We start from the raw sequence: 25,384 nt of genomic DNA, 5'->3' as shown, positions 1-25,384 counted from the left end.
TAATCATAGTATTGGGTTAACCTTTCTAGTTTTGCACCGTAATCTACTTAGAACTAACCATAGTATTGGGTTAACCTTTCTAGCTTTGCACTGTAATCTCATTTAGAATTAACCATACTATTGGGTTAACCATTCTAGTTTTGCACCCTAATCTACTTAGAACTAACCATAGTATTGGGTTAACCTTTCTAGTTTTGCACCGTAATATCATTTAGAATTAATCATAGTATTGGGTTAACCTTTCTAGTTTTGCACCGTAATCTACTTAGAACTAACCATAGTATTGGGTTAACCTTTCTAGTTTTGCACCCTAATCTAATTAGAACTAACCATAGTATTGGGTAAACCTTTCTAGTTTTGCACTGTAATCTCATATAGAACTAACCATACTATTGGGTTAACCTTTCTAGTTTTGCACTGTAATCTCATTTAGAACAAACTGTAGTACAGTATTGGGTTAACCATTCTAGTTTTGCCCTGTAATCTCATATAGAACTAACCATACTATTGGGTTAACCTTTCTAGTTTTGCACTGTAATCTACTTAGAACTAACCATAGTATTGGGTTAACCTTTCTAGCTTTGCACCCTAATCTAATTAGAACTAACCATAGTATTGGGTTAACCTTTCTAGTTTTGCACCCTAATCTACTTAGAACTAACCATAGTATTGGGTTAACCTTTCTAGTTTTGCACCCTAATCTACTTAGAACTAACCATAGTATTGGGTTAACCTTTCTAGTTTTGCACCCTAATCTACTTAGAACTAACCATACTATTGGGTTAACCTTTCTAGTTTTGCACTGTAATCTCATTTAGAACAAACTGTAGTACAGTATTGGGTTAACCATTCTAGTTTTGCACTGTAATCTCATATAGAACTAACCATAGTATTGGGTTAACCTTTCTAGTTTTGCACTGTAATCTACTTAGAACTAACCATAGTATTGGGTTAACCTTTCTAGTTTTGCACTGTAATCTACTTAGAACTAACCATACTATTGGGTTAACCTTTCTAGCTTTGCACCCTAATCTACTTAGAACTAACCATAGTATTGGGTTAACCTTTCTAGTTTTGCACCCTAATCTCATTAGAACTAACCATAGTATTGGGTTAACCTTTCTAGTTTTGCACCCTAATCTACTTAGAACTAACCATAGTATTGGGTTAACCTTTCTAGTTTTGCACCCTAAGCTAATTAGAACTAACCATAGTATTGGGTTAACCTTTCTAGCTTTGCACCGTAATATCATTTAGAATTAACCATACTATTGGGTTAACCATTCTAGTTTTGCACCGTAATCTAATTAGAACTAACCATAGTATTGGGTTAACCTTTCTAGCTTTGCACCGTAATATCATTTAGAATTAACCATACTATTGGGTTAACCATTCTAGTTTTGCACCGTAATCTACTTAGAACTAACCATAGTATTGGGTTAACCTTTCTAGTTTTGCACTGTAATCTCATATAGAACTAACCATACTATTGGGTTAACCATTCTAGTTTTGCACTGTAATCTCATTTAGAACTAACCATACTATTGGGTTAACCTTTCTAGCTTTGCACTGTAATCTCATTTAGAATTAATCATAGTATTGGGTTAACCATTCTATTTTTGCACTGTAATCTACTTAGAACTAACCATAGTATTGGGTTAACCTTTCTAGTTTTGCACTGTAATCTCATATAGAACTAACCATAGTATTGGGTTAACCTTTCTAGTTTTGCACTGTAATCTCATATAGCACTAACCATAGTATTGGGTTAACCTTTCTAGTTTTGCACCCTAATCTAATTAGAACTAACCATAGTATTGGGTTAACCTTTCTAGTTTTGCACCCTAATCTAATTGGAACTAACCATAGTATTGGGTTAACCATTCTAGCTTTGCACCCTAATCTACTTAGAACTAACCATAGTATTGGGTTAACCATTCTAGTTTTGCACTGTAATCTCATTTAGAATTAATCATAGTATTGGGTTAACCTTTCTAGTTTTGCACTGTAATCTCATTTAGAATTAATCATAGTATTGGGTTAACCTTTCTAGCTTTGCACCGTAATCAACTTAGAACTAACCATAGTATTGGGTTAACCTTTCTAGTTTTGCACTGTAATCTCATTTAGAATTAATCATAGTATTGGGTTAACCTTTCAATCTAGTATGTTATATGTATTTTTTAATTTCAACATTACTTTGTTCTAACCAATAAGTCTGTAATCTTCTACACTAGTTACTTTATTTGTAATCTTCCAAATTTATTTACAGACTACTTAAAGGCACAGCTGGGCATCTTTGTGGTTTTCGTTAGCACCCGACATCCTAAATTAAGGCTGCCCATAGATGAGGTTTATTTATAGTGGTGTGCGACGTTCAGATAGTTGGGTCAATATTCAAATTGGGATAGCTAAACTCATAGCAAGAATTTCCAACAGTTTACAGTTACACCATGTGATCTATATGCTAGTTAGTGAAACCATAAATATGCAAATAACTATGGAAAAATAAAAGCTTCATCAGAAATATTATCAGGTGAGCTTTGGTATCACAAATGTATGTACCAAGTTATATTGAACTTTTGGTGTGCATTCTTTAGATATAGCCTAATATAACCTAATGTTAATCCATTTGTCTATTAATCCATTGTTATCTTTGCAATATACATGATCATTTGGCTGTTGCCATGGGCATGGTCTTGTTGGACACTTTTGAATGTTTGTTCACTTGTCTAAGAACTCCTGTTGTTATCTTTGTCAAATACACCACTATTTGGCTGTTGCTATGGGCATGGTCATGGTTGCTAGGGGTATTTGCATACATTTTTAGAATTATTGTTTATTCATTTGTCTATGAATCCCTGTTGTTATCTTTGCAATATATATGATCATTTGGCTATTGGTATGGGCGTGGTCTTGTTGCTAGGTGCATTTACGTACATTTTTTATGTTTCTTCAATTGTCTTTTAATCTACGGTGTTATCTTTGCAATGCCTGTGATCATTTTGGTGTTGTCATGAGCGTGGTGTTGTTGCTAGGCATATTTGCATACACTGTTTCAATGTTTCTTCAATTGTCTATTAATCCACGTTATCTTTGCAATACCTGTGATCATTTGACTGTTGCTATGGGTGTGATCATGGTTGCTAGGGATATTTGCATATATGTATTGAATGTTTACTCACTTGCCTACCAGATGATATTATTTAATCAAAATATACTGCCAATGGTTATTGCTAAGGGCATGGTCATTGTTGCTAGGGCCAATTACATATTAAGTATGACACACTCACAATTTACAGACTAACAGTAACACTACTGAACCTTATCAGTTCAGTTGTGCTAAAAATTGTTATTTCTGCAAATGCATTATTAATATTCAAAACCTAATCAGTTGTCTACATTAGCTCAAGATTCTCTATAGAAAATTTTATTTTGAATGAGCCTGAGGTTTTTGAGACATTGGAGATACAGACAGACAGACAGATGCCCAGTATCTCTTAGTGTAAGCTCCCCATTCAAAAGTCAATTATCCAAAATCTTTATTTATGAAAATGTATTATTAATTGTCATAGGATAATCACCTAAACCAAATCATTGTCTCACTGAATCTCTACATCGAATTTTATTTCAAACTAGCCAGGGATATTGATCATACACACACAGACAACAGATATCTCCAAACTAAGCTCCCTCGGAGCTGGAGTACTTTGTAAGTACATTGTAACTGGCAAGTGTACTTGGTGAAAGCTTGATGATAATAACACAGATAGCATACAATGATAACACATACTATATAATCATGATTGATTGACTGGTTGGTTGGTTGGTTGGTTGGTTGGTTGGTTGGTTGGTTGATTGATTGGTTGGTTGATTGATTGACAGTATACCAATGATAACAGATAGTAACCAATGATAACTGATAAACCATCAATCAATCAATCAATCAATCAATCAATCAGTCAGTCAATCAATAAATCAAGGTTCATTGGTTGGCTAGTTGGCTGACAGATAGCATACCAATAATAACATAGATAGTATTCCTCCCATGAAGGCATGCACTGAGTCACCATTTTATCTTCCAGCCAATTCTTTAGAACAACTATGCCTGGCACAAGTCAAAGAGGTGCCATTTAAATCAGTTTTCCTAAACAGAGTGTATTGTGTTCGCATGGTGTGGGTATGTCTTTCCAAACAACAGTGAACTAACTCAACACGTCATTATCGATTGACAATCTGACTTACTGACGTGGTAAATGAAAACAATGTCAGGATTTCTAATCCTAGAGTTTGATTGAAAAATAGAAGATGTGAGAGATTAAAGGGAATGATGTGTTAAACGGATTGTATAGATGTACTTACCATAATGACATCACACAATCAGATTGGTATAGGACTATCTACCATTGTACATGCTTTGCGATAGTCTTCTACAGGAAGTGCAACTTCTTTTGTTAAGTCCATGAACTTATCAAGTGGCAAAATAACATCCTTATTTTTCATAATGTTTCGTTGCTATGAAGATAACAAACATGACATAATAAATCATTTGATTTTTTAAACCAGTGGTACATTCTAACTTGTTGTGAAACACGTTTACAATTTACAAATAGATAAAAAGAAGCAAATCTGTTATAAAGAAAGCACATGCAACCATTTATATTAATGTCTCAACACGATTAAAAATGGATGCCTCCCATAAGGGAATCACTAATTATGCAAATTGCTCATTAAAACTAAAAAAACTATGGTAACAGGCTTTTATTTTGGACAAGTGTGCTTTCTTAGGTAAATGTACATGCCAAATTATATGGAATTTGAAGAGTGCATGATACTGCTTAATTACTGAATATCATTCATTATTCAAATTACTCATTAAAGGTAAAAGTTGTATCAACAACTTCTTAGCACAGGTGCGTATTATTATGGTTGATATATATACCATATTATAGAAGCTTGCATTTTTAAGATGTTGCCTAGTTACCTAAAATCACTAATTATGCAAATTGTCCACTAAAACTGTAAACTATATCAACAAATTTCATAGGACATATGCACTCTGTTATGTTTAACATATGTACTAAATTGTATTGAAATTGAAGTATGCAGTCTTAAGATATAGCCTAATTACCGAAAATCACTAATTATGCAAATTATTCATTAACACTCTAAGGTACATCAACAAACTTTATAGGACCTATGCGATTTGTCATGGTTAACGTATATGCACTGCATTATATTGAAATTGAAGAATGTATTCTTAAGATATAACCTAACTACTGAAAATAATTAATTATACAAATTATTCGTTAAGGTACATCAACAAACTTTATAGGACAAATTCATTTTCTAATGGTTAACCTAATTACCGAAAATAATTAATTATACAAATTATTCATTAACACTGTAAGGTACATCAACAAACTTTATAGGACATATTCATTTTCTAATTTTTCAATATAATTAAGTACATGTACTTAATTGTATTGAAATTGAAGTATGCAGTCTTAAGATATTGCTTAATTAGTTGATTTCTTTGATATGCAAATTTCCCTAATTAACATGAACAGATCTCACTCAAAAACTAATCAGGTCTAGCCATTACCCCAAACATTATATGTATTAAATTTCATAATAATTGAGACAGCCGTTTTATTGCTTAATTAGTTGATTTCATTGATATGCAAATTTCCCTAATTAACATGAACAGATCTCACTCAAAAACTAATCAGGTCTAGCCATTACCCCAAACATTATATGTACTAAATTTCATAATAATTGAGACAGCCGTTTTATTGCTTAATTAGTTGATTTCATTGATATGCAAATTTCCCAAATTAATATGAACAGATCTCACTCAAAAACTAATCAGGTCTAGCCATTACCCCAAACATTATATGCACTAAATTTCATAATTGAGCCAGCCGTTTTTAAGAAAATGATGACACAGACACACACACAGATGGACATATGACAGACACACAGACAGACATCCCCCTTTTAATACCTACCATACCCTTACGGGGGGGGGGGGGGAGGTAAAAATAGGTAGGCTTGAAAGTATACACATGTGGCAAATGCTGCCCTCTATGACACATTATATCATGCTTTTGTTTGTTTTTCAGTTACATGTCCACAGATACATTTTTGCTTTTGTTTTAATTCTATTCACATTTACCATAAGTTAGCATCAAATCAACAAACTCAAAAGTAGCTTCGAAAAAAATACCACCAGTGGCACTGTAATATAACACATATACTCCGCAGGTATTATTTTTTATAAATGTATTATGTAGTCTCTAGGTGGGCTGACTTACCTGCCAATATTAATATTTTTGCAAAGCCATAGTTATTTGGTAGTTGATATGGGTGTGGCAATGGTTGCTATGCACATTGGTGTTCATTTGCAATGCTCATTCACTGAAATACCTATTTGTGTTGCTATCTCATTGATCTAGTGAGAGCTTCCACATTGCTCTCTGTACCTCAAGCATCAATAAATAAAGTATTCATATTAAAATGGTATTTTTCTTAGTGTCATACATGTATATTTTGTAACACATCACATTCTCTGGGTTTCGACATTGGATACATGTGATACATGTGATACATGATACATGAGTTTATTTTTTATATAAAAGCAAATACATCTTTGTCATGTTCTCGGCACAGTTGTCACTCACTGTTTCAAGAGCACTGCCCTTGATAAAACCCTTAAATGCAATTTTGACGTGATGTATTCAAATAAAATTAATGCTTATCATAATAAATATATGATACAAAGTTATAAATATTACAACATGCTGTGTGTACATAAAGAACATCAGACAACCAACACAATTTGTTGGCGTCTAACATGGCATAATGTACATAGGGAAGAATGAAAATCTATGATGATTTTAACTTTTTTGCAGTACTAAAACTTTCACTAAGATTCAGTACACATCTTCCACCAAAAGTTAAACTTTATATTTTAAATTATTATCCATTGCCAAACAACTAGTATGGTAATCTAACAGGTATCATTAACACACAACTAGTATGGTAATCTAACAGGCATCATTGCCACACAACTAGTATGGTAGTCTAACAGGCATCATTAACACACAACTAGTATGGTAATCTAACAGGTATAATTAACACACAACTAGTATGGTAATCTAACAGGTATCATTAACACACAACTAGTATGGTAATCTAACAGGTATCATTAACACACAACTAGTATGGTAATCTAACAGGCATCATTAACACACAACTAGTATGGTAATCTAACAGGCATCATTAACACACAACTAGTATGGTAATCTAACAGGCATCATTAACACACAACTAGTATGGTAATCTAACAGGTATCATTAACACACAACTAGTATGGTAATCTAACAGGCATCATTAACACACAACTAGTATGGTAATCTAACAGGTATCATTGCCACACAACTAGTATGGTAATCTAACAGGCATCATTGCCACACAACTAGTATGGTAATCTAACAGGTATCATTGCCACACAACTAGTATGGTAATCTAACAGGCATCATTAACACACAACTAGTATGGTAATCTAACAGGTATCATTAACACACAACTAGTATGGTAATCTAACAGGTATCATTAATACACAACTATTATGGTAATCTAACAGGTATCATTAACACACAACTAGTATGGTAATCTAACAGGTATCATTAACACACAACTAGTATGGTAATCTAACAGGTATCATTAACACACAACTATTATGGTAATCTAACATGTATCATTAACACACAACTATTATGGTAATCTAACAGGTATCATTAACACACAACTAGTATGGTAATCTAACAGGCATTATTAACACACAACTAGTATGGTAATCTAACAGGTATCATTGCCACACAACTAGTATGGTAATCTAACAGGCATCATTGCCACACAACTAGTATGGTAATCTAACAGGTATCATTAACACACAACTAGTATGGTAATCTAACAGGCATCATTAACACACAACTAGTATTGGAATCTAACAGGTATCATTAACACACAACTAGTATGGTAATCTAACAGGTATCATTAACACACAACTAGTATGGTAATCTAACAGGTATCATTGCCACACAACTAGTATGGTAATCTAACAGGTATCATTGCCACACAACTAGTATGGTAATCTAACAGGTATCATTAACACACAACTAGTATGGTAATCTAACAGGTATCATTAACACACAAATAGTATGGTAATCTAACAGGTATCATTGCCACACAACTAGTATGGTAATCTAACAGGTATCATTGCCACACAACTAGTATGGTAATCTAACAGGTATCATTAACACACAACTAGTATGGTAATCTAACAGGCATCATTAACACACAACTAGTATTGGAATCTAACAGGTATCACTAACACACAACTAGTATGGTAATCTAACAGGCATCATTAACACACAACTAGTATGGTAATCTAACAGGCATCATTAACACACAACTAATATGGTAATCTAACAGGTATCATTAACACACAACTAGTATGGTAATCTAACAGGTATCATTAACACACAACTAGTATGGTAATCTAACAGGTATCATCGCCACACAACTAGTATGGTAATCTAACAGGCATCGTTAACACACAACTAGTATGGTAATCTAACAGGTATCATTAACACACAACTAGTATGGTAATCTAACAGGTATCATTAACACACAACTAGTATGGTAATCTAACAGGCATCGTTAACACACAACTAGTATGGTAATCCAACAGGTATCATTAACACACAACTATTATGATAATCTAACAGGTATCATTAACACACAACTAGTATGGTAATCTAACAGGCATCATTAACACACAACTAGTATGGTAATCTAACAGGTATCGTTAACACACAACTAGTATGGTAATCTAACAGGTATCATTAACACACAACTAGTATGGTAATCTAACAGGTATCATTGCCACACAACTATTATGGTAATCTAACATGTATCATTAACACACAACTAGTATGGTAATCTAACAGGTATCATTAACACACAACTATTATGGTAATCTCCCTTACCAAACTGAAAGCTCAGACCCAAGCTGGCAAAGAGCTTTTTCAGAGCTTTTCAGCTCTGTGGCACACTACCAACAGCTCTATTGCACACATTCAAAAATGTGTTGAGCTGCTGAATGTCTGCAACAGACTTCTAGGGTTTATGTCTGTTAGGAAAAAAAATCTTAAGCTTACTGACAGCTGTCTGCAGTTCACCAACAGCTACTTGCAGTTTACTGGCAGTTGTCTTCAGCCACAGGAGTTAATTTCTAAATAATGTCTGTCAGGAGTGTTTACACTTTGCTCTGTCATGGGCAAAACGACTAGCAGCAGACTTTTAGCAGCTTTTGTGGTAGTTTCCAGAATATTTTAAAGTTACCTGGACAGTGGCAATGTGGAAGGGCATACCAATCCAAGGGTTCTCTGTTAATATGCTTCTGTGTCATAATAAATATTGCTTGGAATTAAACTTGCCTAAATACTTATTCACTAAAACATACATCAAATGTATGCAGGTGAATGTAGGTAATATTTATAAGAATGCCTGCAACACCATCAAATGACCAATAACTACAGTACATTTACATGTTAAAATATATTTATTAAGTTTCATTGTTAAGTATAAACACCGGAATCTGTTCTTGTTAAAACGTAAACCAGCTGCATGAACAACAAAATCAATCCTTACAGAATACCTCTAATATAAAATGTACATGTATTGTTGTATGCATTTATTATTTGCATCGTTCACCCTCACAACTTACCGAGATTTAATGTAACTGTTTTCTCAAATTATTTGTAATATGTCACCTACATAACAAACATCCATTTTAAAATCATTTGCCAGATTTAGTATTCTGGGTTTGTGATAGCCATGCACGTATATTAGTGTGGAATTTGTTTACTATGCTTCAACTTGGGACTAGCAATTACTGGTTACATATGCAGAAACACGGCCCATTTTCAAGGGTACTACAGGAAATGTCCCCTGCAGTATATTTCTTGACTTGGGCCGGTCGTGTAGCGTATAGGCATTGAAAAGAGTGGTTCATTTTGGGCCGCATATGATCGGCCTCGCCAATATCTGAGTTTTCAGTTTCACTATAGTCAGTCATATTCAGGGTTGTCATACCCATCATCAACGCCGTCTGATAAATCTCGACAGTCGGATGTCAACAAGGGATTTTGATTCCCCTCTTCATTGTCAAATAACTCACAGTTGTCTTCATTTCCTCCGTTATGTTATAACATGAATAAATATGATGCTCGCCATCTCCTTCCTGTCGATCATCTCATTAGTCTACCAAACTCGCTTGAAACGGTATCGGTATTGTCTGTGTACGTGTTCGTGTGTTGTTGATGTTGAGGGACATCACCCGGAAGTGATGGGAGTCCATCGTTTGTGGGCCAATGATCGCAAAGTTGTCCTCAGAACTGGAATGGCCACTTTTCGCTTCCATCTCTCATAGATTGCCATTTTGCTTCAACTTTTGGAGATTACAAGTATACTGCTCTGTTTTGAGTCGATACGTAACGTGAACGTACGGTGTAAACAAACCCCTCGATCGTCGATCGCTGGCTAAGGTTATATCCACAATATGGCGTCACAGGCTCTTTCAAAGCTCGTGGAAAAACTGCTAGGAACAAACATTTTGTTTATGGCTAATAACAGCGCAAACATGGATAATATGAAAGAAACAAAATAATAAACAAAAATATATTTTTTCAAAATTGAATCAACGACTGCTGTAAAGTTTACAACGCATTGAAGTTTTGAAATTATTGTGAACGAGGCTATGACGTATCAGCCAATCAAATCAACGCGCGCAATATCCCCAGTACTTCAAATGTGAAACGGAAGATGGCGGCCATGATTCACAAAGGCAAAGAAAATCGTTTTCGACAACTGATCATGAGAAGAGGTATACATCAAGACCTACTCATTTTGGTGATGAAGGTATGTTAATTTAACTGACGCTTTCAGAGCACATTATAGGCTCTGATATTTTTTTAAAACGATAGAATCCAGGTCGTCTATGTGTAGACGTTATATCTTATTTATATTATAGTACTTGTGGCCGTACGATCGGAGCCTTTTCAGACATAGACCTAGACCTCGGTCCACGGTTGCATACATAGACTTCTACAACTGTTTGAAACTTCCGAAAGTTGTTTTTAAAGTACATCTGATATACATGTAATATTCAAGTTGGAGTGTCCACTTTGTCGACTGAAAGTAGGAAAGAATGCACTGCTTGCCTGGTGCCGTGTGTAAACTGGAATTAGATTACACCCCCCCCCCCCCCATAATTTATCGTGTAAAAAATATTAGTTTCTCGTCGAAAGAGTTCCTATGTACCGCACTGAGTCTTGTTAGAAAACAGTGGCAAATTAATTTATTCAATTAAGATATGGAATGGAACAATGTTGGAGTGTTTTGTAGAAACCAGTGTGTCACAAATCATTTAGTAGTAGTACTAGTACACCCCATGGTCACAGCCACATTTACACAGTGCTCTGTCATGTACATGCAGAACACTTTTCACCAACTTGATGTCATTGAGGTCTGTCCGTATGTATGTATGTATGTATGTATGTATGTATGTGTGTGTGTGTGTATATAGATACGTACATGTATGTATGTATTTATTTAATAAGGGTATGGACTTTCATTTTAATCAAAGATTGTCATGTTTAAAATGCTTCATATTGATGTATTTGTGTATTCATTACGTTATAGTGCAAATTATAGAACACAACACCTATTTAGTTGTAAGGAGAGAGTAAGAATATGGAACTCTTGTTGAGGCATTGTGGCCATCAGACAAGCAATATTAATTATCCTTGTCTTATTCTAAGTAGAAATGTTAAGTGTTAAGTGAGACAATGTGGGAAGACTGCGAGTTCATTATTTTTTTTATAAAGTTTTTATAAAGCTGTTCCTTAATTATGGCTGCTCAGCCTCTGATGTACTTTTGGGAAGTCTGATAAAATGTATTCACCTAGGGTGTACCACTGTTAACACACTACAAGAATATACATTTTGTAGATTCTATTTACCAGTTGATAATTTTTGTTTTGCCAAAATTAGTGTTACTTACATGCATGTTTTTATTTGTTGCATCTTAGAGTAGAAACTCAAGATGACTTTAGAAAAAGCAGTGTCAACATAAAAGTACAAAAAACAGAAAGTGGACAAAGAAAGCAAACTCCAGCAGGACAAAAAATGGAACACATGCAGCACAGCAAAGCAATAAAGCAAAGACTGACAAAGATAGAGAAATTGCTGAAGAGAAGCAAGCCAAATGCCTAGCAAAGTTGTATGGCAACTTTAGAAAGGATGAAGGAACAGGCCTACTTTCAAAGGTACTTGTAACTTTTTTAATCTGTTAGTGTATAAAAACAAAACAGAGCAATATAATTGCCCAAGAGGAGCAAATAGTAAAAAGACACAAGACAGTTGGCATTTCTATAGGGACAAACAATAGATTCTTTGTTTGTAGCATGTAACTGTTTATTAGAAACAAAAGATAAAATGAACTGTGTACCTCTCCCTTCACATTCATAACAAACATTTCTTTTGTTAATTGATTGCTCTTGGTTCTTTCTTTGCAGTGACTTTCAGGAACCAATGGATATTGATTGATCTGATTCTGATCCTGATTCTGCCAAACTGATGATGTAAACTGCCAAAGTGATGATGTAAACTGCCGAAGTGATGATGCTAATGATGAACACAATGGCTTTAGCTTATATAATGACTGAAAGTGAAATAATGTCAGACTCTGAAACTCCAGCAACTGTTGAAAGCCAAACTCAAATTGCCAGAGCTCTTTCACATGTATGATGTAGGTAATTCTTTAGATTTGATTTGAAGAACCCCATATATTTTTTGTCTTCTAATCAATGGATGAATACAGGTACTATTGTTAAACTCAGGTATGTTGGTATTGTCATTTCACTACAGACATGTCTCAAGCCTTTTAGTTATTTTGGAAAAAAGCAATAAAGTTGCTTCTTGTTTTCATTTAATTCTTCTTCTGCATGATTTACTGGTTGCAAAAGTATGTGCCCGTGTGTGTAGTATGTACATACATACATATATGTGTATCCCCTAAAACATGTAAGTGAACAAACTTTGTGAGTTTGTGAAACTGACATTTTTTAAATATGTTTCAGTGGGAACAAGCATTCAAATCAAATATGGTCAGTCCTGATATACATTTGTATGTCAAATATATTTTCCCAACGTGTATAAGCATGTTTTAAGTGTCAAAATTAATATGGTTTAAAACATGTTTAAAACTAGTTTCAAATGAGTTGACTAAGGACTTCTGACAAGTTTAAAACATGAATGAAACACTCAAAACTGATCAGACTTGTTTTGAATTAGTATAGAACACTTTTTAAACTAGTGGATTTTTAGTAAGGAATTCCCCTTTTGCAGTGTGCCAATGATACCTGTCAGAAGTCTGCTTATAGTCTTTCAGCAGTTTGTCACAATGCTGTCAGAAGGCTGTTGTTAGTCTGTCAGGTCTGTTAGTGGTCTTTCAGATGTCTGACGATAGTCTTACATAAGTCTGTTATAAAGCAGTTGAATGTCTGTCAGGTATTTACCTGAGCTGTTGAGAGCTGTTCTCTGCAGCTCAAATCTAATTATGTATGCACAAAAATCAGCCTTCCGGCAGCTAACTGTCAGAAGTCTTTTTGAGAGCTGCTGCAGCTCAAAAACAGCTGTCTCATTTCGCTAACAGGTATCATTAACACACAACTATTATGGTAATCTAACAGGTATCATTAACACACAACTATTATGGTAATCTAACAGGCATCATTAACACACAACTAGTATGGTAATCTAACAGGCATCATTAACACACAACTAGTATGGTAATCTAACAGGTATCATTAACACACAACTATTATGGTAATCTAACAGGTATCATTAACACACAACTAGTATGGTTATCTAACAGGCATCGTTAACACACAACTAGTATGGTAATCTAACAGGCATCATTAACACACAACTAGTATGGTAATCTAACAGGCATCATTAACACACAACTATTGTGGTAATCTAACAGGTATCATTAACACACAACTAGTATGGTTATCTAACAGGCATCATTAACACACAACTAGTATGGTAATCTAACAGGCATCATTAACACACAACTAGTATGGTAATCTAACATGTATCATTGCCACACAACTAGTATGGTAATCTAACAGGTATCATTAACACACAACTAGTATGGTAATCTAACAGGCATTATTAACACACAACTAGTATGGTAATCTAACAGGTATCATTGCCACACAACTAGTATGGTAATCTAACAGGCATCATTGCCACACAACTAGTATGGTAATCTAACAGGTATCATTAACACACAACTAGTATGGTAATCTAACAGGTATCATTAACACACAACTATACAGGTATACAGGTATACAGGTACAATTCTGATTATAGGCCTTATTTAGGCCTCTGATATCAGATCATGGTTAACTAAAGTCTTATCAGTGCGTATGCTTGCATAGTCTTCAATTTAAATTTCATTTGCAAGTCCTTCCCAGTGTCTATCTAAACGTCTCTCAAAAGTATATACATTTGGTGCATCAACCACATGATTGGGAAGACTATTCCATTGGTTTATACTTCTATGTACAAAAGAAAATTTTCTAATATCCAGCCTAGTATGGACTTTGTACAGTTTATATTGATGCCCTCTAGTGTCACAATGTCTGGTCTTGACAAAATCAGTCACTCTAGTGTCATATTTCCCCGACATAGACGACGGTAAGCCAAAGTTGGTAAGTTCAGATGCCTTAGTCTTTCCTGGTATGACAATTCTCTAAATCCTGGAATTAACTTGGTAGCTCTGCGCTGTACGTTCTCGATGGAAATAATATCCTTTTTAAGGTAAGGTGCCCAAACTTGATTTGCATATTCCAGATGTGGCCTGACCAGACCTTTGTACAATAATAAAAAACTTTCTTTGTCAAGATGAGCATAAGTTCTCCTTATCAGACCCATTATGGAATTTGCCTTGTTTATTTTTGTAGACATGTGACTTGAAAAGGATAGCTTATCATCCACGATTACTCCTATATCCTTCTCTTCCTTTGTATTTCTAAGTTTGACCTTATTTTGTCCCATGGTATATGATCTATCTGACAAGTGTGTCTTTCCTATCCGCATACTGGCACATTTATCTGGATGAAATTTCAGAAGAGAGTTCTCTGTCCAAGTATACATATTATCGATATCTGCTTGTAAGCAATCACAGCCTTCTTCCTTGAATATTCCCCTGAAAACTTTGGTATCGTCTGCGAATAGATATATTTCTGAGCTTTGTACTACATCTGGAAGTGTGTTAATATATATTACAAAAAGTATGGGTCCTAAGACAGATCCTTGGGGTATACCACTTAGCACCTCCTGCCATTCCGATGAAACGCCATTTACAATAACTTTTTGTTTCTGATTATTGAGGAAAGCAGATATCCAGTTTAGCAGCAGGCTTGGGATCCCATAGTATTGAAGTTTCTCCATTAAACGCTTATGAGGCACTTTGTCAAAGGCCTTCATAAAGTCACAGTACACAACATCAACACATCCTCCAAGATCAATAATTTCTGTCCACTTGTCTAACACTTTGATTAGTTGTAGTACAGTTGAACGACCACTGATGAAACCAAACTGTTGATCACTAAACAAGTTATTACTGTTCATATATTTCACAATAGAGTTCCTTATCATGGTTTCCATTATTTTACAGACAACACTTGTAAGGCTGATTGGTCGGTAATTGCTGGCTAACCATTTACAACCTTTCTTAAATATAGGCGTAACGTTGGCACACTTCCAGTCATTAGGTATTGTCCCTGTCTTTAGTGATGTGTTGTAAATTATGGTTAATGGGGTACAGAGCACTTCTCTAAGTTCATATAATATTCTGGGATGTACGAGGTCAGGGCCTGGTGATTTTGAGGTTTTTAACTTGGATAAAATCTTAAGTGTAGTCTCTGGAGTAATATTCAGCTCAAGTATGTGTCTAGCATGTATGGTATTTGGTAAATCCCAGTGGCCTTGTTGCTCCCTTGTGAAGACTGACGAAAAGAAATCAGCAAGAACCTCTGCTTTTTCTTTGTCACAGGTGGTCATATCTTCTCCTTTATCATTGCCTGTTTTGGATAGGTTTGGTACTCCAGTTCTTAATTTAGATTTAGAACTGGCATAGCCCCAGAACTTTTTTGGGTTTGTCTTGACCTCCTTCGCCACTGACTTTTCATAATCTTTCTGTACTTTCCTTGTTATTCTTCTAACTTGGTTTCGGATTTTACAATAGTCCTGTTATACTTGACCATCTTTTGTTTGCAAGAATCTTTGCCATGATCTGTTCTTCTTTTTAACCTTTGCTAACGTTTTTCTATCCAGGGGTACAGCACAGTTCTTTTTGGACGGATTCACAACTTTCTGTGGAATGCAGACTGTTTACGCTTCTCTATAAATTTCTAGAAATGTGTTTCATTGTATATTCACATCATCTCCGCAGGAATTAAGTACTTCTGCCCAGTCTATACTTAACATTTCTTTCATTTTATTGTAGTCTCCATTATCATATTTATATCTAATCTTTGGTTGTACATTGTCCTCTTTAACACACATGACTTTGATCTTCAACATAGAATGGTCCCTCTTCCCCGGGGGGGGGGGGGGGGGGGGGGGGGGCATCATGTTCTACGCAATCTACAATTTCCTTTTCATTTGTGAAGACAAGGTCTAAGATAGAAGGCCTATCAGTACCTCTCCCCCTGGTCGGTAAATTCACATGTTGATGTAGATAGCAGTCTCGGACAGCCTCAATAAAGTTGAATTCCTTACCAGTTCCTGTTGCAGTATTTCTATAAATGTTCCAGTCTATATTTGGATAGTTCATATCACCTGCAATTACGGTATGTGAATGTTTCATATCAGCAAGATAACTAAATAGATTATTTATACTTTCGTCATTTGGTGGATTTGAACTCGGACTTCTGTATAATGAACAAAACAACAAAGTGTCAGGTCCTTCTAGGCTTATTGCACAAACTTGTGCTTCCTGGACTGAGATCAGTTGATCTACATCCAATAAATTATAGGATAAATGTTTATTTATATACAGTAACATTCCCCTGCCAATGACCTCAGTAATGTTTAGTGCTTCCAGATTATACCCTTGTAGGCTAAACTGTGCTATATTTAAACTGTATTTGAAGTGCTTAGGTTTAACTTCAGAAATTGCAATTATATCGGGTTCATTCTCCTTCACTCTACAGCTTAACTCTTGAAATTTCTCTTGGGTCAGGACATCAGCATTTGTACTCCATATTTCTATATTTCTCTTTGTGACTGATCCACCTCTCTTGGTGGTCTTCTCTTTATTTTCACAACTCTTCTGTCCCACGGAAGCCCTCTGACTGCGTAGAAAAAATGTGGGTCATTCATTTCTGTATTCCTCTTTCTTACATCCTCTTGGAGTCCTTTATCCACCTCTCTTTCCTGTCTTGTCATATCATTCTTGATGCTTATCTTGTTGTAGGGATCCCTAGCATCCTTCAACTTATATAAATTCTTCATAACTTTAGACTTCATTTCTTCAGTGTGGAATGATACAAGTAGAGGTCTAGGTTTGGCAGTCTTGTGGGATCCTTCTTCTTCATCTTCATCATTATTATCTATCTGCTCCTTCTTGCCTAGTCTTCTAACTTCCACTTCAACTTCCTTATTTCCACTAGTTATCTCTATCACATTAGCCAAGTGTTCTTTATCATACTTTAACAGCTCAGATCTTAGTATACTTGATCCCTCTGGTAAGTTGAATACCACTATATTCTTCTGTCTTCAACTAGTATGGTAATCTAACAGGCATCATTGCCACACAACTAGTATGGTAATCTAACAGGTATCATTGCCACACAACTAGTATGGTAATCTAAAAGGTATCATTAACACACAACTAGTATGGTAATCTAACAGGTATCATTAACACACAACTAGTATGGTAATCTAACAGGTATCATTGCCACACAACTAGTATGGTAATCTAACAGGCATCATTAACACACAACTAGTATGGTAATCTAACAGGTATCATTAACACGCAACTAGTATGGTAATCTAACAGGTATCATTAACACACAACTAGTATGGTAATCTAACAGGCATCATTAACACACAACTAGTATTGGAATCTAACAGGTATCATTAACACACAACTAGTATGGTAATCTAAGAGGCACCATTGCCACACAACTAGTATGGTAATCTAACAGGTATCATTAACACACAACTAATATGGTAATCTAACAGGTATCATTAAAGCACAACTAGTATGGTAATCTAACAGGTATCATTGCCACACAACTAGTATGGTAATCTAACAGGTATCATTGCCACACAACTAGTATGGTAATCTAAGAGGCACCATTGCCACACAACTAGTATGGTAATCTAACAGGTATCATTAACACACAACTAATATGGTAATCTAACAGGTATCATTAAAACACAACTAGTATGGTAATCTAACAGGTATCATTGCCACACAACTAGTATGGTAATCTAACAGGCACCATTGCCACACAACTAGTATGGTAATCTAACAGGCATCGTTAATACACAACTAGTATGGTAATCTAACAGGTATCATTAAAACACAACTAGTATGGTAATCTAACAGGTATCATTGCCACACAACTAGTATGGTAATCTAACAGGCATCATTAACACACAACTAGTATGGTAATCTAACAGGCATCATTAACACATAACGAGTATGGTAATCTACCAGGCATCATTAACACACAACTAGTATGGTAATCTAACAGGTATCATTGCCACACAACTAGTATGGTAATCTAACAGGTATCATTAACACACAACTAGTATGGTAATCTAACAGGCATCATTAACACACAACTAGTATGGTAATCTAACAGGCATCATTAACACACAACTAGTAATGTAATCTAACAGGTATCATTAACACACAACTAGTATGGTAATCTAACAGGTATCATTAACACACAACTAGTATGGTAATCTAACAGGTATCATTAACACACAACTAGTAATGTAATCTAACAGGTATCATTAACACACAACTAGTATGGTAATCTAACAGGTATCATTAACACACAACTAGTATGGTAATCTAACAGGTATCATTAACACACAACTAGTATGGTAATCTAACAGGTATCATTAACACACAACTAGTATGGTAATCTAACAGGTATCATTAACACACAACTAGTATGGTAATCTAACAGGTATCATTAACACACAACTAGTATGGTAATCTAACAGGTATCATTAACACACAACTAGTATGGTAATCTAACAGGTATCATTAAAACACAACTAGTATGGTAATCTAACAGGCATCATTGGCACACAACTGGTATGGTAATCTAACAGGCATCATTGCCACACAACTAGTATGGTAATCTAACAGGTATCATTAACACACAACTAGTATGGTAATCTAACAGGTATCATTAACACACAACTAGTATGGTAATCTAACAGGTCTCATTGCCACACAACTAGTATGGTAATCTATCAGGCATCATTAACACAACTAGTATGTTAATCTAACAGGTATCATTAACACACAACTAGTATGTTAATCTAACAGGCATCATTGGTACACAACTAGTATGGTAATCTAACAGGCATCATTGCCACACAACTAGTATGGTAATCTATCAGGCATCATTAACACAACTAGTATGGTAATCTAATAGGTATCATTAACACACAACTAGTATTTTAATCTAACAGGCATCATTGGCAAACAACTAGTATGGTAATCTAACAGGTATCATTAACACACAACTAGTATGGTAATCTAACAGGTATCATTGGCACACAACTAGTATGGTAATCTAACAGGTATCATTGCCACACAACTAGTATGGTAATCTAACAGGTATCATTAACACACAACTAGTATGGTAATCTAACAGGCATCATTGGCACACAACTAGTATGGTAATCTAACAGGTATCATTGGCACACAACTAGTATGGTAATCTAACAGGTATCATTGCCACACAACTAGTATGGTAATCTAACAGGCATCATTGGCACACAACTAGTATGGTAATCAAACAGGCATCATTAGCATGGGCGATGGTGGAGCTTGTTGGTGGAGGCACTGTGGTGTGAGAGAGGATAATTCAATGAAAATACCGCCAATGGCGTTGTAGCACAACTGTAGTTTTTAAAAATGTTTATCCATATGCTAGTCTATGCTAACAATAGGTGTTTATTTGCTGAATAACTATCCAGTTGCCTATCCAACCATGTTGTTATCTTTACGATAAATGCTATCATTTGACTGTTGCTATGGGCATGGTCATGTTGTTAGATATATTTGCATACATTTGTGTATGTTTTTGTTCACTTGTGTATGAATTCCTGATATTGTCTTTGCAATATACGTGATCATTTGGCTGTTGCTATGGGCGTGGTCTTGTTGCTAGGAAAATTTACATACATTTTTTGAATGTTTATTCAATTGTCTATTAAACCCTGTTGTTATCTTTGTGAAATACACCACCGTTTGGCTGTTGCTATGGGCGTGGTCATGGTTACTAGGGTATTTGCATACATTTTTTGAATGTTAATTCATCTGTCTTTCTATTCCTGTTGTTATCTTTGCAATATACGTGATTATTTGGCTGTTGTTATGGGCGTGGTCTTGTTGCTATGCAAATTTACATACATTTTTTGGATGTTTATTCAATTATCTATTAAACCCTGTTGTTATCTTTGTGAAATACACCACCGTTTGGCTGTTGCTATGGGCGTGGTCATGGTTGCTAGGGTATTTGCATACATTTGTTGAATGTTTACTCACTTGCTTACCAGATGATGTTGTTATTTGACCAAAATATACTGCCATTTGGTTGTTGCTAAGGGCGTGGTCATGGTCGCTAGGGCCAATTTTGTCAAAATGTTTTTAAGAAAATCTGCAGAATAACAGTTTCAGAAACATCTCGCCAAGTTTCAGACTAATTGACCAAGTACTTTTTGAGATATAAGTTTTTGACCAAAAATGAACATTTTTACACCTAATTTGCATATCACTCATGGAATCATGGTAAGCTTAACATTTCTTCGTCCATACATCCCTAGATACATTCCCATTAAATTTCAGCCCAATCTGCTCAGTAGTTTTAGAATTATAGATTTTTAACCAAAAAGACACATTTTAGCCCTAATTTGCATATCACTGATGGAATCATCCCGTCATGAACAAATCTTACTTTACACCACCTTAAGAATGTTCCCACCAAATTTCGCACCAATCTGCCCAGTAGTTTCTGAGTTTAAGTTTTTTGACCAAAAATCACATTTTTTGACCCAAATCACACACCTGTGATGCGATCATTTTGATTTGAACAATTTCCCAACTAGACACCCAAAGTAATGGACCCACCAAATATCGTGGCAATCGGTTCAGCGGTTTTTGACTTTAAGTTGTTTACACACACACACACATCCACACACACACACACACAGACAGACAGACGCCAGGCGATCCCTATAGCACTACTGAACAAGTTCAGTTGTGCTAAAAAACAGTATAGGTGTTAATTTACTGAATGATTATCCAGTTGTGATCATATATGTGATCATTTGGCTGATGCTATGGGCGTGGTCTTGTTGCTAGGTACATTTGGATATCCTTTTTGAACGTTTGTTCACTCATCTATGAATCCCTGTTATCTTTGTGAGATACACAATTGTTCAGCTGTTGCTAAGGGTGTGGTCATAGTTGCCAGGGCCAATTGTCCCAAAATATTTTGAGCAAAACCTCCAGAATATCACTTCCAGAAACATCTCTCCAAATTTCAGGCTCATTGTACTTTTTGAGATGTAAGTTTTTGACCAAAATTCACATTTATACACTTAATTTGCATATCAATGATGAGATCATTAAATGCTTAATATTTCTACATCTATACACCCCAGATCCATCCCCATTAACTTTAATCCAAATCTGCTCAGTAGTTTTGCAATTAAAGATTTTTCACCAAAAAAGAAACATTTTTAGCCCTAATTTGCATATCACTGATGGAATCATCATGTCATGAACAAATCTTAATCCAAACAGTCGTAAGAATGTTCCCACTAAATTTCAGACCAATCTGCCCCAGTAGTTTTTGAGTTTAAGTTATTTAATAGCTCCCATAGCTCTTAGGGAGAAAGTACTGTCCTTCATCTCTGTGCAGGTTGCTAGGGCAGCTCCAGAATGAAGAAATATAAGGTTCCTCAGGTCATGCAAAATATAGAATTATAAGGCTGCCCATATTAGCTGTCCAAATATAAGTAGACTTACCTTTCCATTGTACAGGGTTCTAACATACTGCTGACCGTCTTTGTCTTCGTAAAGTTCAAAAGTAAGGTCAGCTGCATAGGGTGGCCATTTTTCATCAAATATGCCCAATCCACACAGTAATGCCATCAGTGTTGTATCGTGACAGGAATAGATATGGAATTTCTGAAAACTAAAGACAAGTATATTGTGGAAGATGTCGGTAAGCAGTTATAATATTAACAGATGGATAGATGTCGGTAAGGAGTTACAATATTAACACATCAATGGATGTCTGTAAGGAGTTACAATATTAACAGATGGATGGATGTAAGTAAGGAGTTACAATGTTCACAGATCAATGGATGTCAGTAAGGAGTTACAATATTAACAGATGGATGGATGTCGGTAAGGAGTTACAATATTAACAGATGGATGGATGTCAGTAAGGAGTTATAATATTAACAGATCAATGGATGTCAGTAAGGAGTTATAATATTAACAGATCAATGGATGTCAGTAAGGAGTTATAATGTTAACAGATCAATGGATGTCAGTAAGGAGTTACAATATTAACAGATCAATGGATGTCAGTAAGGAGTTATAATATTAACAGATCAATGGATGTCAGTAAGGAGTTACAATATTAACAGATCAATGGATGTCAGTAAGGAGTTACAATATTAACAGAAGGATGGATGTCTGTAAGGAGTTATAATGTTAACAGATCAATGGATGTCAGTAAGGAGTTATAACATTAACACATCAATGGATGTCAGTAAGGAGTTACAATATTAACAGATCAATGGATGTCAGTAAGGAGTTACAATATTAACAGATCAATGGATGTCAGTAAGGAGTTACAATATTAACAGATCAATGGATGTCAGTAAGGAGTTACAATGTTAACAGATCAATGGATGTCAGTAAGGAGTTACAATGTTAACACATCAATGGATGTCAGTAAGGAGTTACAATATTAACAGATCAATGGATGTCAGTAAGGAGTTATAATGTTAACAGATCAATGGATGTCAGTAAGGAGTTACAATGTTAACAGATCAATGGATGTCAGTAAGGAGTTATAATATTAACAGAAGGATGGATGTCAGTAAGGAGTTACAACGTTAACAGATCAATGGATGTCAGTAAGGAGTTACAATATTAACAGATCAATGGATGTCAGTAAGGAGTTATAATATTAACAGAAGGATGGATGTCAGTAAGGAGTTACAATGTTAACAGATCAATGGATGTCAGTAAGGAGTTTCAATATTAACAGATCAATGGATGTCAGTAAGGAGTTACAATATTAACACATCAATGGATGTCGGTAAGGAGTTACAATATTAACAGATGGATGGATGTCAGTAAGGAGTTTCAATATTAACAGATCAATGGATGTCAGTAAGGAGTTACAATATTAACAGAAGGATGGATGTCAGTAAGGAGTTACAATATTAACACATCAATGGATGTCAGTAAGGAGTTACAATGTTCACAGATCAATGGATGTCAGTAAGGAGTTACAATATTAACAGAAGGATGGATGTCAGTAAGGAGTTATAATATTAACAGATGGATGGATGTCGGTAAGGAGTTACAATGTTAACAGATCAGTGGATGTCTGTAAGGAGTTACAATATTAACAGATCAATGGATGTCAGTAAGGAGTTACAATATTAACAGATGGATGGATGTCAGTAAGGAGTTACAATATTAACAGATGGATGGATGTCAGTAAGGAGTTACAATATTAACAGATGGATGGATGTCAGTAAGGAGTTACAATATTAACAGATGGATGGATGTCGGTAAGGAGTTACAATGTTAACAGATCAATGGATGTCAGTAAGGAGTTACAATATTAACAGATGGATGGATGTCGGTAAGGAGTTACAATATTAACAGATCAATGGATGTCAGTAAGGAGTTACAATGTTAACAGATCAGTGGATATCTGTAAGGAGTTACAATATTAACAGATCAATGGATGTCAGTAAGGAGTTACAATGTTAACAGATCAATGGATTTCAGTAAGTAATTACAATATTAACAGATCAATGGATGTCAGTAAGGAGTTACAATATTAACAGATCAATGGATGTCAGTAAGGAGTTACAATATTAACAGATCAATGGATGTCAGTAAGGAGTTTCAATATTAACAGATCAATGGATGTCAGTAAGGAGTTATAATATTAACACATCAATGGATGTTGGTAAGGAGTTATAATATTAACAGAAGGATGGATGTCAGTAAGGAGTTACAATATTAACAGATCAATGGATGTCAGTAAGGAGTTATAACATCAATGGATGTCAGTAAAGAGTTACATTAACAGATGGATGGATGTCGGTAAGGAGTTACAATATTAACAGATCAATGGATGTCTGTAAGGAGTTACAATATTAACAGTTGGATGGATGTCGGTAAGGAGTTACAATATTAAATAATGACAGTTGCAGTATCACAGTAACAAGTCTTCATAGGTGACATACACCCCGCCCCTTTAAATGTGACTGAATGGAGACATAATTTAAAACAAATTGGTGCCAACAAATAAATACTACGAAGTGTCTGTGATAATGCAGGAAATTGCTGAATTTTAGTAACCGAGTCTAAAGATCCAGGTCTAGGTGAAAGGTCAATGTCTAAAAAGAAAGTTTAAACCTGGCAACATAGGGATAGACACCTTAATATAGTCTCCAGGTATTAACATTTTTAAGTTAATTGGTAAATCATGATTGTTCACTACAAATATGGCTGCCATTGAGTAAAAAGTGATATGAGCATCAAAAGTTATGCATGCGTATGTTTATCTGGTTCTGCATTATCTATAGACATGATCTACAAGACAAAAGCCACACATAATGTGTCTGTAGTTTGTAAGTAATAGCTTAATTTTGAGTTGTTTAGTTATGCATTATTATATATAGTGATTGTTTACTACAAATGTGGCTCTATGTATTA

The 25,384-nt window shown here is 35.0% G+C and overlaps 1 protein-coding gene across 5 annotated transcripts in view; it reads right to left on the bottom strand.

The window, feature by feature from the left end:
* Positions 1 to 25,384, bottom strand: part of LOC144447248 (lysophosphatidic acid phosphatase type 6-like) — a 178,392-nt gene that overhangs the window by 71,753 nt on the left and 81,255 nt on the right. For all 5 annotated transcript variants that reach the window (XR_013482002.1, XM_078137162.1, XM_078137160.1 and 2 more), the window contains exons 7-8: positions 22,436 to 22,604; positions 4,363 to 4,515 (exon numbers count right to left, since the gene is read on the bottom strand). Coding sequence is in view for 4 of the 5 variants with exons in the window: in XM_078137162.1 (XP_077993288.1) it covers positions 4,381 to 4,515; positions 22,436 to 22,604 (304 nt within the window). In the remaining variant the exon portion in view is untranslated. The remainder of the gene's footprint in view (positions 1 to 4,362; positions 4,516 to 22,435; positions 22,605 to 25,384) is intronic.

The sequence above is a fragment of the Glandiceps talaboti genome, chromosome 16, assembly GCF_964340395.1.
Source record: "Glandiceps talaboti chromosome 16, keGlaTala1.1, whole genome shotgun sequence".
Lineage (NCBI taxonomy): Eukaryota > Metazoa > Hemichordata > Enteropneusta > Spengelidae > Glandiceps > Glandiceps talaboti.
This window is presented reverse-complemented; position numbering and strand designations above follow the sequence as displayed.